General features: G+C 57.2%; 1 protein-coding gene across 1 annotated transcript in view; it reads right to left on the bottom strand.

Annotated features, from left to right (window-relative positions):
* The window catches only part of TBKBP1 (TBK1 binding protein 1), a 15,723-nt gene extending 2,388 nt beyond the window's left edge, over nt 1-13,335 (bottom strand). The window contains 9 exon segments of the mRNA XM_077779323.1: nt 1-78; nt 294-412; nt 8,810-8,871; nt 9,055-9,227; nt 9,825-10,005; nt 11,025-11,129; nt 11,413-11,535; nt 11,900-12,159; nt 12,535-13,335. The exon segment at nt 1-78 is cut by the window's left edge and continues 3 nt beyond it. Coding sequence (XP_077635449.1) covers nt 1-78; nt 294-412; nt 8,810-8,871; nt 9,055-9,227; nt 9,825-10,005; nt 11,025-11,129; nt 11,413-11,535; nt 11,900-12,124 — 1,066 coding nt within the window. The 5' untranslated portion in view covers nt 12,125-12,159; nt 12,535-13,335.
* Between the last annotated feature and the right edge of the window lie 1,442 nt (nt 13,336-14,777).

Genomic DNA, 14,777 nt, shown 5'->3' with positions numbered 1-14,777 from the left:
CCGCTCGGGTGGGCGGGGCCGGGGAGGGGCACTGGGGGGCCGGGGAGTGGCGCTGCGACAGAGGAGAGTGCCTCTGGCCTGGAAGAGAAGACGAGAGGAAGGGCAGTGGTTGGGAGAGGAGGCGTCAGAACCGGGGAGCCATGGGCTTGCCCGCGCCCAACGCCCACCCTCTCTCCTCGGAACGCGGCAGGGAAAGGAAGGCAGGGGTGGCCCCAGCACGCAAGATGGTAGCCACGGCTGCACCCCTCCCTTCGGACCCAGCTGCGGGCCACCCCTTCCCTTCCCCCTCTCACCGCCACTCCGGGCCTGCTCCTGCAGCAGAGTCCTCAGGATCCTTCCCTGCAGAGAACTCAACTCCCGAAGCCGGCCCAGCTCCTCTGTCAGCTCCGTGTAAGCCAGCGCCAAATTCACCCTGAAGGACACCCCAGCCCCCCCTGTCAAGGCTGGATGCCAGCCCGCCCTGACCCTGAGGTCAGAGGGCAGGAAGCCAAGAAGAGGAAAAGGGAAGTGGGCTTACTGTCACAGCCTGGAGGGAGACCTGGCTCTCCCTCCCCGGCAGGGCTCTCCTACCCCAAATGTGGGAAATTCCCTTGGGCCTTAAGTTCTCCCTCAAACACTGCCAATTCCAGGGAGCCTCCCTCTCTTCCCAGTGAACCTTACCTGGGGCTAGGGCAGTGGCTCCCAGACTACAGGCTGGGGCTGGGGGGTGCGGGTGGGGGGGCTCAGTGATTCCAAGGGGTCCCTGAATCGATGTGTTCACCAAGCATTGTCTATGGCCTGAGCACCTCTGATTCAGGTATGTGTGAACGTTTTTCTAAGCTGTACAGAAGCTGTGGTGACAAATAAAACAGATTCATCAAAAAACTGCACTGAATTTATAGTAGCTTTAGTTACTGTGAATTTTCTCAGAGAGCGAATGCTAAACGTGTAAGTGCCATCTGTGTTGCTGGGGGCAGGGGGTCCGTGAGGAGTCCTCACCTTTGAAAGACTGGGGACCGGTGTTGTACAGCTTAAGAAGAGCCCCGTTGCATAAGTGAAGACATGGCCTTCTTGTTGAGCAGAGGAACCAACTGCTAAACTTGAACCCAAGTCAGCCCGAGTTTCAGGTCCACTATTCCTGCTTTCACCTCAAAGCTGCCTCTGAGTTTTCAGTCTTGCACCTCCCGGGATCTCCAGGGAGCCCTTTGCGTGATCTTTGTGAACAGCTGCATGCCCCGCACACCTCCAGAGGGCGCCACCCACAACAATAAGCACTTATCAGAAGTTGTCTTGTTCTGGAACTGCGCTGGGAGCTCTTTGAAAGGGAGCACTATGGGGCTGTATTTATAGTCCCAGCACCTGGTCCAGGCCCGGTACCCAGTAGATGTTCAGGAAGTGAAAAGTGAATTGAGCCTCCCAATCCATTTGCCTTTCTGCTTCCCGTTCTTCCTCCCACTTCCCCCTGGACACCCACCTGCATGGAGCTGGAACGGACTCTGCACTTAGCCAAGATTTAACCCACTTCCTTTTCTCTTCCTTTCTCTTTGGGTCACTTTAACCCAGAACTACCAGGGTAATCTCTCTCTGCACTGCCCCTCCCCTCTCCCAGCCTGGGCTGCATACCTCCAGGGAGCCCTTCCTGACCTCACATGTGGCTCTGCGGTCGCCTTGGGTCACTGCTTTCATCTCTGTTCAGGGCTAGGACAGAGCCTGGGAGGCAGGGGTTTTGGTTTCCTCTGATGTCCCCACCCCCTTGTCAAGTCCAGGAGGGACTCCAGAGCTTTGTGGAAGTTGGAGCTGCAGGGGAGCGGCGGGCAGAGACTCGGCCACTCTGGATGGAGCTCCTCCCAGGGGAGGCACTCTTGCTTTAGGAGCTGTAGGGTGCTGGGCATGATGGAGGAGCAGGTGTCCAGACCCTGTGGGCCCTGCCCCCATCCCAAGCTAACAGTCATCGGAGAGAGGATGCATGTGGACAGGAGGGAGTGCAGGTAAGAGAGAGGCCAGTATGCGCGTGAGGAACAGTGTGCAAGAGGGTGAGAGAGAAAGAGAGAAAGAGAGAGAGAGAGAGAGAGAGAGAGAGTGTGTGTGTGTGTGTGTGAGAGAGAGAGAGAGAGACAGAGAGACCCTGGAGGAGAACAGGGGAAGTCATGAGGTTAGGGCTTCAGAGGGCAGGAAAAGCCGAGGTGCAGAGGGTAGATAATGACCGAGCTCCCTCGCTCTGCGCTGTCTGCTCACTGGCTGATTCTTGCTAATCCTGGGGTGAGCTGGGTGATGGGGGAGACAATAGCCCCTCCCACAACAAAACTATTTTTAACTCATATCGGCCAAAGCCAAATTACTGCAAAGAGGCTGGGATTCTGGGGGACAAGCCCTCCTCCCAGGGAGAGGGAGTACTCACTACCCATCTGAGGGTGTGCAGGGAGCAGAGAGGAAGGAGTCCTTTGGGGAACCCTGGCCGAGATGCCGCAGCCCTCAGTCCCATCACATCTCAGCCCTTGGGCTGTGTGTCCTGTGTTCCCCGGCCTTGATCTCATGTGTCTGTGGGAAGAAATGGCATCTTCCCCATCAGACAGGAAGGTCTAGCCTGTGTGTCCCACGTTAAACAGGGGACTCCCCAGTGACAGGCTGCCCGCTTCAGACTGACTGCAGGAGCTATGTCTCCCCCATCAGACTGGGGGCTTCAGAGCATCATACTGACCCCCCACCCCCAAGCAGTGGGAGCCGGAGGGGGCTCCCAGCAGGGCACTGATGGAGCGCCCCCTCTGGCCAAGCAGCTGCAAGTTTCTCTCCCCATCCACCGTCACAGCTGTATCTCAGGTGACAGATACAGGTCGTCGCCTTCACACTCAGCCTTGGAGATCTCACCTGCCACACTCAGTTCCCAGGCCCCTATCTCTCTCCTACTTGCCTTCCTCCCCTTGTCAGGAGCTACCCCAGTTTCTGTCGCCCTGCTCCTGGCACCCTCACCATGGAAAAACAGGACCACAGGAAATGGAAGGAAGAAGCCCCTAGCCCAGAACGCCCAGCCCCTCCCCTAGCTTTGATGGGGTGGGGGAGGAGGGACGGGGGCAGGGGAAGTGAGGGAGAGCACGTGAGTGTTGTCCTCCTGGAGCCCCAGGCAGCCTACAAAGACCTCTAAGACCCTGGGCCAGGTGGTGGAGCCCCTGGGGACCCCCCCCATACACACACTTCATCAAGCATCTGTTCCCACCTCAAGATGCTCAGGCCTGGGCTGCTGAATACGCTAACGCCCTGAATGACTCACGTTAGAAAACACTGCCAATTCAATGGAAAAAATCTCAACTGCACTATAGAACCAAGGGTTGCGCACATGCACCTGAATACACATCCACTTCCTGGCTTCCTGGCCCACACCTGAATGCTATTTTCCACCATCGAGACTGTCTGGGAAGGGTCAGGTGAATGGCAGCAGCTGGCTAAATCTGGGCACTTCTCGCGTGCTCAGATTATGAGAGAAAGTTCTGAGTCTCTCAGAACCTGAGAGGGACCAAGGGAGAAAAGAGCGGTAGCGAACCTTAATGGGCGCTCACCACAGGCCAGGCATTATGCTAAAGAACTTCACTGAATCTTCACAACAGCCCTACCACGTTCCCACTACTAGCTCTGTTTTCCAGACGAGGGACCTGAGGCTTGCAAAGTCACAAAGCCCAGTAGCAGCAGAGTTGCTGAAACAGGGTTCTGGCCTCCTGGAGTGTACGGGCCAGGCCACTGACCATTAAGCTATATACTGCCTTCCAAGGTGATCAGGAAAGGGAGGAAGGAGAGACGGGAAGGTGACAGAAGGGAAAGATGAGGAGGATGAGGAGGAAGAGGAGGAGGAGGAGGAGAGGGAGCTGGGGAGCTGTACAGTAGCCCGGGCATCACCACCCCTGCCCTGAGAGGGGAGAAGAAGGTGCCAGACGTATGTGGAAGTGGGGGATCAGAGCTGTTAAGAAGCTGGCTCAAGGTCACAGAGCAGGGATTCAAACCTGCTCTTGGCACCTCAGCCTGCTGAGCTGGCACCTTCGGAGGAGCCAGAGCGCAAATGGCAGAGCTGGCAGGAAGGAAAGGCTCCCTCCACTGCAAATCTTTCCACCCTTCATTGACTTATCCTTTCATTCATTCTTTCCACGAATAATTGGGGGATCTCAAAGTTTTATCTAGAAACAATAATCTTCACTGTGATTGATAAAGCAACTGAGATGCAGACGGTTAGCGACCTGAGCATCCTGCTCTGGAAAGGGGCTCTTTCTACCCCCAAGCCAGCTGTGAGGCACAGAGACTTTGCAGCATCTACTCCAGGGAAGTTCACTGGGTGCCCACGCTGGGCTGGGCCACAGTGAGGGCCAGTGGTTGGGCCATGGGATTAGAACTAGGGATGGCCTTGAGGTCAGGATTGAGGCTGGGATCTGGGTCAGAGTAGGGCTGGGGTTGATAGTTCATTTTCTGTCAGGACTGTGGTGGCCACAGTTGGGGATGGGATGAGGGACAGGGTTAAAGTCAGAGATGGGATCAGCATTAGGGTTAGGATTGGGGTCAGGATCAGAGCTGGTCATGTGGTCAGAATCACCAGCTGACTCAGAATCAGGAGGAAAACAAATCCAGCATTCCCAGCCCCCTTCCATCTTTACCCGTAGCTGTCCCCAGCTGCCCCCAGCCACCTCACTCTTGTGGGGGAATTTAGGGACCAAACTTTCCACCACCCACGGGCACACCCAGCATCAGCCTTCCCGCCCGACCCTCAGGGAGGGAACCACAGGCACCGGGCCGTGGAGCGGACTTGAGGTTGCGGGCCAGGGGAGGAGGAAGTCACTCTGCAACAACCCAGTGCTCTACCACTTCCTTTTCGGCGCCTTGAGCCCCTTCACTCTCCTCGACCAGCTATGACTTGCGGTCCACAGAGCCTGGCTCTTCATGGCAGCCCCTGCCATGCTCCCAGCACAGCAAGAAGTTCACGGTGTCTAGAAAGCCTCCTCAGATACAGCCAAGCTGAGCAGCTCACAGCGGGGCTGAGAACCAGGGTGCCTGTTGAGGTGGGGGGCCAGACATCCCAACTTGCCCAGGCCCGTCCTGGCTCCCACTAGCAGCCCTGGCAAAACTATTAAGAGTTTGAGATCTTAACATATTGAAATTTTTCCACTTTCAAAATTGATCAGGTCTGGTCAAAAAATCGTCTGATCACCCCTCACAGAAGCTCCCTCCTACCTGAGGAAGAACCTGAACCAGAAAAACACCACAGAGGGACTATCACCCCGTCCGCTCAGGACCTGCTTGGTATTGGCACTGAACTTCACATCGAACTTCTCCAAGTACTTCACTGCTTTGTACCTCAGTTTGCTCAGCACTAAAAGGGGACAAAACCTTCGCCACATCTTCTGTGAGAATGAAATGAGACTTTGCAGGTAAACTGCCCTCCGTGGTGCCTGGCAGGGACGAAGACTCAGGAAGGCCCAAGAGAAAGAAACCAGTTTTGATCCTTCTTTGGGGATACCAAGCAGCTTGATGACTTCGGTTTAAGAATGAGGAGAGGATGTGCAGTTTCCCATCTAGGGAGAGAGTGTGGGTAAGAGTTGCTCTCTGCCTTCCTAGCAAAGGAAGAGTCAGAGACAGATTCAAAGCCCACTAATCCCTCAGACCACAATTAGGCAGCAGTGATGGGCCTCAACTTCAGAGCCCCTCCCCACCCTCGGGGAGTCCCAAGGCTGCAAGTGCTCAGGGGTTAATTCCTGTGAGCGCCCCTGCCTTGGCTGAAGGAGATTTGAAAGAAAGGAAGTAGGGAGGGTGAGAAGCGTGAAGGGGGAGGCCCTGGGCCCGCTGGTTCTGGGGCATGAAGCTAAGCTCAGGGTACACGGGGGTCTCCGACTTCCGTCCTGACCCACCCCACACTGCCCTTGACCTCTGTGCAGAGTTTCCATCCTCTCTCTCCGAGTTCACACTTCTCCCCCACCACTAACCGCAGCCCACGCAGAGGCTTGTGGGCGGAGAGAGGGGTGGGGGGGGGCGGAAAAGGGCCAGGGCTGCAACACTGAGCCCCCCACGTTGGGGGAAAAAGCAAGCCCTATAGTTCTCTCCCTCATCACTCATACTGAGCCCCCATCTTTTCACAGGGGGGCTCCCCTCCTTCACTGGGCCCTCACTCCCTTCACTGAGTCAGCCCGCCTGAGCCCTCAGCCCCCTTAAGGAACCCCCTCTCCACAATTTCCCCTCCACCCTCAGCACTAACCACACCCTCAGAAAGGCCACACTCAGGACCTGTGACTCTGAGCTGGGCTCAGAGGGGAAGGGGCCGTGGGCTCTGCACCCCCCACCTGGGCTGAGACCCTCCAGGGTCCTTACCTCTCTGCGCATCCTAAGGAACAGCCTGGTCTCCACTGCCACTCCTCCCTCATCCTTGCTTTTGGCCCCCTAACCGACCTCCAGCAGCTCTTCTCCTTTTGGGACAATCTGTCCCCTGGGCACCAGCCACCAGGTGCTGGGCTGAGCAAACAGCAGGGCAATCTTGCCCAGAGGCTAGCCATGGAAGGTGGCAGAGTGGCCTGGTCTGGGTGCCTACTTTCAGAGGAACACTGATGGCTACAGCTGGTGGGCTGGGGGCTGGGATGGAAGGGACTGGGAGTCCTTGGCTGCCCTGGAGGCATCCAGAATGAGACAGGTAAGCACCTTTCGGGAACACACACACGACTCCCACGTAAGGGTAGCCTGGATTCAGGAATTTCCCAGACCCCCTCTTCAGCGTTCATATCCCCATCTGGATAACCAAGCCCTGCACTCCTCTCCTGGGAAAGCCCACAGGTAAAATTCCCACTCGCCTAGAGGGTCTGGACCAAGTAGAAGGAAGAGGAGGGGCTGGTGGGGGAAAGTGAGCTGAGAGCAGGTGACTGAGGCCTCAGGTGGGAGGACAGGGGAGGGAACACTCGGGAAGCAATTACCAAAAGGAGCTGAGTTTATAAGAAAATAAAACTGCCGGGGGAGTGAGGACTTCCTCTGAGAGTTAACCCTTGCTAAACTGGGGCTGTCCAGAGATGCTCCGCCTGAAAAGAAGTGTGAGGCTGGGCAGGCAGAGCCTGGCTGGCACCGGGGAGAGAGGTCCAGGAGGCACCCATGCAGAGTCCCAACGGTAAGGGCTGAGGGGAGGAGGTGGAGGTCACCTCTGGTAAGAGTGGTGTGGCCAGTCCCTGGGCAAAGCCCCTGAGCAAAGCCCAGCTCCCTGTGGCCAAAGGACCTGGGTGGGGCAGGTGCCTTGGGGGTGGGAATGGGAAGGGGCCGTTCTGGCCATAATGGGAGTGTGGATGATCTAATCTCCAAAGGCACCTTATGGGAGGAGTGCTCCTTCACTCACTCACATACAGCCTTGGTCCCCTGCAATCCCCCATTCCTTCTCTGGCCCCCCACCCGGAACGCCTTCCTCTCATATCTCTCCGTCATGACTGACCTCTGAGCCCGTGAGGGAAACCTGGGGCCACAGAGGTGAAGTCAGTAAAGCAAAGCTGCATAGCATCCCTGGAAGGATTCAAAGCCTGGCTGTTCAGATTCCAGCCCTGTCCTCTCTCTGGGTTCAACTGGTTGGAGGGAGCCTTCACTGCTGGTCTGCTAAGAGGGGGATGGGCTCGGTGACCCATAAAGGGCCCTACAGTATAACTTTTGAAGCAAGCTAGGGTTCTAGACTGTGTGTGTGTGTGTGTGTGTGTGTGTGTGTGTGTGTGTGTTCTTGGTCTGGGCACACGGGCTAGGCTGGGCGTGAGCCGTAGTCACAAGCTAGGGTGGACCCTCTCCACAGGAACCCCCAACACCCCCCAGCAGCCTAGCTGAGGGATCCCACCCACCACTCCCATGACCTGGTTCTCACTGCCCCCCACTCCAGCTATCACAGCTCCACCCAGGCTCTCACCCCAGGGTGCAGAGGGAGGTGAGGGGTATCCCCAACTGGCCTGAAGCTGGGAGGAAGGTGAGAAGGAAGGCTGCTGGAAGGAGGACCCCTGGGGTCCCATAGCTGGGTATACTGTGTGATGGAGTGTTAGTTCCTGCCCCTCTCTGGGCCTCGGTCTTCCCCTCTAATGAAAGTAGGGAGTCTGTGCCACACAACTGGTCTCAGGGGAGAGGGCTCAGGCGGAAGGAGGTTTGCGCTCTAGTTCTCAGAAAGTAGGAGAGGAGGAGTTCAGGGTGCGGATGTGAAAAGCATCAGCTTTATGTCAGGCTGCTGCTTGCCCTCTCCTTTGCTGCCCAGTGCTGCCCCAGAGGCCACCGCCATTAGACTCCCCACGGACATAGCCCCCTCCCTCCTTCCTGCTGCCCTTCTTTCCCAGCAGGATTCTACAGGGGCCACTCCAGTGGAGCCTGTTCTAACTCCCCTCTCGGCTGCTGTAGAACTCAAGGAAGCCCCTCTTCTGGGCCTCAGCTTTCTCCTGAGATGCAGAACAAAGCACAAATCCCGAAAGACACCGCCTCCTTCCTCCTCATCAGTGAGGGGGCAGTTAACCCAACTAACTGGCCTTGTTACTGGGACAGAAAAACAGGGCTTCAGAGAGGCCCAGAAACTCACCAGGGGACACAGAACACAGCAGCAAAGTGGCTGAGGAAATGTCTCAACCCCTGACACCTCAAGGACACACAAGCTTGGGTGTCACAAGAAAGCAGAGGGCACATCCCAGAGCCTCGCCTCCTTCCTGTGAAGGATGAAGAGCCACACGAGCAAGCCAAACCCACAGGGCCTGATGCCGGAGGAGGGGTCCTCCAAACAACAGAGGGGAGAACTGAACCAGAAGGGGGGACCTGGGAAATGCCACCGTAGGGCACAGAGGTTAAGATGGAGAGGATTTCAGATGTGACTTACTGATCGTCCCCGACTCTTTTCACCCATGCCATGTCCCGCTCTGACTGGTTGGAGGCCAGATCCTAGGGAGGAAGACTGGGGGGTTAGACACCAGTGTCACCTTGCCCAGACCCCCCTCTGTACCATTCCCACAGCCAGGCAACCCAGGGAGGAAGTCCTGGGCCTCTAAAGAATACTTCCAGCAGCTCCCGGACCTGCCGGGAGGTCTGGGCAGGGTCCTGGGCTCCAGTACCCCTGCCCTTTACCTGGGCCCGGCTCTCCTGCAGCTGCTTCAGCTCTCCCTGCAGCCGCTCGCACTCGGCCTGGAGCTGCTCCTCCCGAAGCTGAGCCCCCCGGGCCTCGCCCTGGGCAGCCTCCAGAGCCTCTTCCAAACGCCGCCGCTCCAGCTCACTCACACTGGGTGTGGGGCCCGGCCAGCCTGCTGGCAGGAGAGAGGAGAATGTCAGGCTGGGTCCAGCTGCTGAGCACCTTCCACCGACTCCCAGATCAGCAGAGACTGAGACAGGTGAGGCCTGCCCGTCAGAGATCCAGAAGATAGCCGGAGGGCAGCGACTCCGGGATGCCTCTACTTGGGGCGGTGAGGGAGGGTGGCCTGAGCGGCTTTTTCTCATCTTCTAGGAGACCAGGGACAAAGTAAGATGGCCTCCTGAAAGGATTCCCTGGCCACATTCAAATCGCCAAGCATCCTCTGGCCTCTGCTAGTCACCACTGTAGGACAGGCAGGGGGACTCTGAGTGGAGGTGCCCTCTGCTGACACACGTAGGAACTGCATGGGGGTAGCCAGGGGAAGCAGGTGGCAGAGGGGAGCGTCGAGTGGGAGAAATTGGGTAAGAGTCGATGAAGTGAGGGAACAGGTGGCAAAGAGGGATAGGGTAATTATGGGAGAGATTTAGCAAGGCATTATAATGGGGTGCTGACCATCAATTCCAGAAGGTAGAGGTACTATCAGACGATAGTATCAAAATGGGGGTTAGTCTAGGGGACTTTGGGATATCAGGGGTTGCCGAGATCTCACCGTGACTCAAGCCAGATCCCCCTCGCAGTGCCAGGTAGTGCAGGTCCAGATCAGTACAAGGTGGGGCAGGGGCAGGTGGGGGGCTCGGGCTGGGGAAGGCTGCATCCCGGAGGCCTTGCTGCTGCCGCAGCTGCTGTTCCAAGCCACAGATTTGCCGCAAGTGGGTCTCCACCAGGGCCCGCTGCAGGGAGAGACAAAGGGGGTTAGGGTCTGCATAGGATCAGGGTACCCTGTGGGCCCCCCAGAGCCACGACTTCCCCATGCCTGGGAAGCCATCACCTCTAAACGGAGAAGAGGCCCCAAGTCACACATGCCAGCTGCACTCTCAAGTGGCTATGAGTGTGAGGTCTCCTCTCCCAGCAACTGCAATGCAGATGTTTCTGGCTGCTGCCCCTTGCAAGGTCAGAGTTAATGCCTCTTCCTTGTGGGACACTTCTAAGAACACACAGCCCCTCCATCCAGACATTGCTACGCCCTCAGAAGCATGATAACTTCTATCTGCACATGTGACAACCACTTTGAGCTGCACCTACCTCATCTATAGCACGGGGATAACCACACTTACCTCTTAGGTTTGCCGTAAGGATTAAAGTGAGTAAATATATCTAAAGAGATAACAACAGCACCTGGCACCTAGTGCCATGTAAGTGTTGATGATTATTAAGGCAAAGCGTTTTTACCCAAATGTCCCACAACAACTCAGCAGTATTGTTATCATTTGCCCTTTGCAGAGGAGGGACAGAGGCTAAGTGACTTGAGCCACATCACAGGTAGGAGTTAGCAGGGACCATGTGTCCGGATTCTGACACCTGCTCACGTGCATGGCTGTACCCCTACTCAGAATCACGCACATGCCAAGACCAATCCCAGCAGCCACAGAGATCTGATTCCCTTGACCCTCACCCACACAGCCTGCCAGACACAGTGTACAGGCATACACTCGACCCAGCACGAGACACAAACATATGCATGGAGATACAACGTCTACAGGGTCACTCATGTAGTCACCTGCTGTCACTGTGCGGCCATGGTGTACTGAGAGTCACTCACAACTTGTATGACTTGCTCAGCCCCACTCACAAGGGCAAACGGGCACTCAAACCCACTGGAGTCCGCACCACAAACACACACACATGGGGTCACACACAATCACACAACAAAGGTCACAGCCTCAAGCACCCCCAGCTCCCCAGGCCTCACCATCTCCCCCAGCTCTGTCTCCAGTTCGCTCTTCTCCACGCAAAGTTTCTCATAAGCCTGGATCATCTCCCCAAGCTGTTCTTCCTGCTCCTTATTCTTCTGCAACTGGATGGGGCCCAGAGGGGATGGAGGGCATGCCTCGGTCAGGCCCATCCTTGACTTGGGGGCCAAGCAGCTCTGCATACCACCCACCCACATGTACATCCGGCACCCTGGCACCCAAGGGAGGAAGAGTGGGAGATGCTGCAGCCCATTGTAGGGAAGACTAAGGCCATCTCTGATCAAGGAGACAGAGGCTGGGGGTGGGGAAGGGGGAGTCAGAAATATACTGGAACAGCAAGGGGTTCAGGGAGCCCAGACTGGGCTGGGAGGCCAGTGAGGGACTCACCTCATGCTGGAACTGGTTGAGCCGTTGCTGCAGGCTGACCTTCTCCATCTCCAGCAGGGAGCCATCCTTGATTTCATACAGAGAGAAGCCGTGCTCCTCTCCAAAGTCATTGATCAGCGGGTACTGTGGGCAGGCAGGTCCTCAGGAGAGCTGGTGCCCGGCTCCCTGACCAGGCTTCAGACTCGATTGGGCTCCCACCTCACAATCTGCCTCGAAGCCCTCGCCTCTCCCTCCCCTCGCTCAAGTGGGATCCACATGGCCTGGAGGCATCTCCCACCAACCAGATCTTTTTTTAGATCCAAGGTCCCACCCTTTGGCTCAGGATCCTTTCCTGACCCTTCCCATCCGAAGCAGCCACATCCCTCATGGGGGGCCCTCGCGTTCCCAAGAGTGTGTATCTTGATCCCTCTCTGGGATTCTTGGGATCCCCTACCCTCACAACACACACACACACACAGCCAGACCCCCATCTTCTCCAAGTTCTGACCTTGATCTCGTAGACTTTGAGGCGGCGGCGGAGGGTGGCATTCTCCCTCTCCAGGCCCCCCAGCCGCTCCTTGATGTCACCATAGGCTGTAATGAGGGCAAAGTGGGAGGCGGAGCACATGTCCCCTCCCAGTGAGGGGTCTCCTGGGGCATCCAGCCACACCTCACTGGGCCCCAGTGCCTCCTGGGTCAGGATGCTGATGTCATCTTCAAACATGGACTCCATGGCAAGGGCCCGGGGCGCGGCCCCCGCTGGGCCTCCTGGGAGAGTAGGAGCAACGGTGGAGAGAGGGCAGCCTGGAGGTTGTCCCTCATCCCCCTCAACCTGGCCCAAGGAATGCTGTGACCAGCTGAGAGGCAGCTGGGAAGCTCCCACCCCTGTCTCCCCACAGACTACTCAGCTGTTTTCTCCGCTGCCTTTGGGGGAAGGGGCTAGAACTAGATAAAGACTTTTGGTGGGGAGGGGATGACAAGTAGGGACAAGAAAGCCAGGCCAGCAGCAGAGAAGAGTTCCTTCCAGAACCCAGGGAGACCTGTGGACAGGAAAGGACTGCCTTCCCAGACTAGGGCCCAGACAGGGCTGCCTTGGTTCACTCCTCAGCCCCTCTCCACCCCAGGCCTTGCTTCCCCAAATACCTCTCTGCCACGCTCCTCATCCCAGGCCTCTGGCAGCCCTGGCTCCTCACTAAGGCCCAGTGCTTCTGGGAGAGTCAGCCCCACCACTGTCAGCACGTCCTCTGTGGGGCCCCCGCCCAACTTCCCAGCTTCTTCCTGCAGGATCCCAGAGTTCAGGAAAAGGAAGTGCCTCCCCCACTCAGACCAGGGTTGTGGCAACCCTCCAGGCCCTCCCTCCCTGCCCCTGACCTGGGACCCACAGGAAGTTCTCCCAGAACTGCAGCGGGAACACACAGAGGGGTGGGGAGGGGGGCCCTGGAAAGGGTCCCCGGAAGAACTCCCTAGCCCGCCAATGTGCCTGCACACAGGGAAATGAGGAGCCCTGAGAGGGGGCAGGAATGACTCAGGGCTCCGAAGGAGTACGCGCGAGGGGATGCGTGTGTACTTCTGGCCCTGTTTATGAATGTGTGTCTGTGCTTGGCATGTGTGGGGGGGAGTGTGTGTGTGTCTGTGAATGAGTGTAGGTGTGTCACAGTCAATGAGTGCCTTCGCAGGGCTGCGCTGGGGGTCGGGAATGGAGTTGGGAATTGGCCAGGAAGCCGTGTGTGTTTGTGTGTGCGCGTGTGTGCACGCGTGCGTGAGCGTGTGTGAAGGGTGGGCACGTTCGGGGCCGTGTGTCACGTGAGGCACTATGGGAATGTCCGAGGTGTGTGCGCGCGCGCCCCGGAGCGTGTGTGCGCGTAGGAGAGGGGGCTCGGCGTGTGAGTTGAGACGGTGGGGTCCGCGACCTCCCAAAGCCGGGCAGCAGGAGCCTGGAGCGAAGAGGGCTCAGGCCCGGGCCCCAGCACCCCTCCAACCCCCCCCACTAAGTGCCAGGGAAACGCGTGTGACCGGGTCTGAGTAAGGAGTGTGTGCGCGTGTTTGTNGCGCCCCCCCTTCCCCGGCTCCCCGCCGCGCCCGCCCCGCGCTCCGCGCCCCCTCCCCGACGCCTCCCTAACGCAGTGTGGCGTGGCGTGGCGCGTGTCGGGGCGCCTGCGGGCCGCGCAAGGGCTCAGGTGGCGCTTTGGGGTGTGCTTGGGGGCCGTATATTTGGGGGGAAAGTGAAGCTATTTATTTGGATTTGCGTTTGGGTTTTGGTCTTTGCTCTCTTGAGAAGGAAAATATTAGAGTTACTCTTCGTTGCTCTTAGGGGTGGGGGCCTTATTCTGATAATAGATCCACGGACTATGGGGTCTAGTCGGAGAGATGAGAGTTAAATTTGGTAACTTCTTCAGAAAGGAGAGTGAACTAAGGAGGTCAAAGATTCACTTAGGAAGGGAGACCGCTTTCCTCCCGCTGACACGGACCCCTCACCCACAGGCCAGTGAAATGAAGGAATAACACATTTCGCCCTTTCCACAAAGATGATTTGAGCACTTGCCAAACTGCTGGGCAGGAGACACAAGTTCGTTCGTTTGTTTGTTCTTTCTTTTTCCTTATCTGTGTGTGTGTTGTGCTGTGTTTTGCCACTTTCCCATTGGGCAAATTACTTAACCTGTCTCAATAAAGTTGGAGATCATTCCCAGCCCAGGCAACCCTGGGGGGAAGAATGGGGAATCAGAACTAAAGGTGCTCTGTGAGGTGTTCATGAGTCACTTTGATTATTCCTTGGTGGATTAAAACCCTGGGGCAGAGGCATGGTCAGCCTGGCTGCCGGTAGTGAATAATGGGGGGAAACTGAAGAACTCTGGCTAACTTCTGACAGGCGACCCCTGGGGGAAGCAGGGGTGTAGGCTTTTGGTAGGCTCAGCATTTAGCAGTGAAGCCCCCCATCCGGAGGGAAGGTTCAGGCTGCTGGGAACCAGAGCCTACTTTGCTGGCCCCCTTGGCAGGAGGAGGGATGAATCTGGAAGGGGAAGAGTAGGAAAGAGAAGGCCTTTTCCTTGTTACGAGCTTTGAGAAGCAACAGTAGCTGCAGTCTTGCCCGACTGTAGGGAGAAGATGGATTTAGGGGTGAGCTTGCCCTCCCAGGAGAACCAGCAGGGACTGTGGACTCTTGCTCTTCAAAGAAGGGGATTCTCAACTGGCTTCCTTCCTCCTCTTCCTGCTGGGTTCCTTTTATAGTCCAGAACAGGAAGACAGGTCAGCCACTTGCTCTGTGAAGCACAAGCCTTTTCAGAGCCATGTGGGACCACCCACCTGTCCTCTAGAGATGAAGGCTACTGGGCTAGGGCATCCATCACCCCACTAATCCCAACGGGTAGGCAGGTGTTACCTTCCTTACT

This window comes from Crocuta crocuta, unplaced genomic scaffold (assembly GCF_008692635.1).
Source record: "Crocuta crocuta isolate KB4526 unplaced genomic scaffold, BGI_CrCroc_1.0 scaffold68, whole genome shotgun sequence".
NCBI lineage: Eukaryota > Metazoa > Chordata > Mammalia > Carnivora > Hyaenidae > Crocuta > Crocuta crocuta.
Note: the sequence above shows the minus strand (reverse complement) of the source record. Positions and strands in the feature narration are given on the sequence as shown.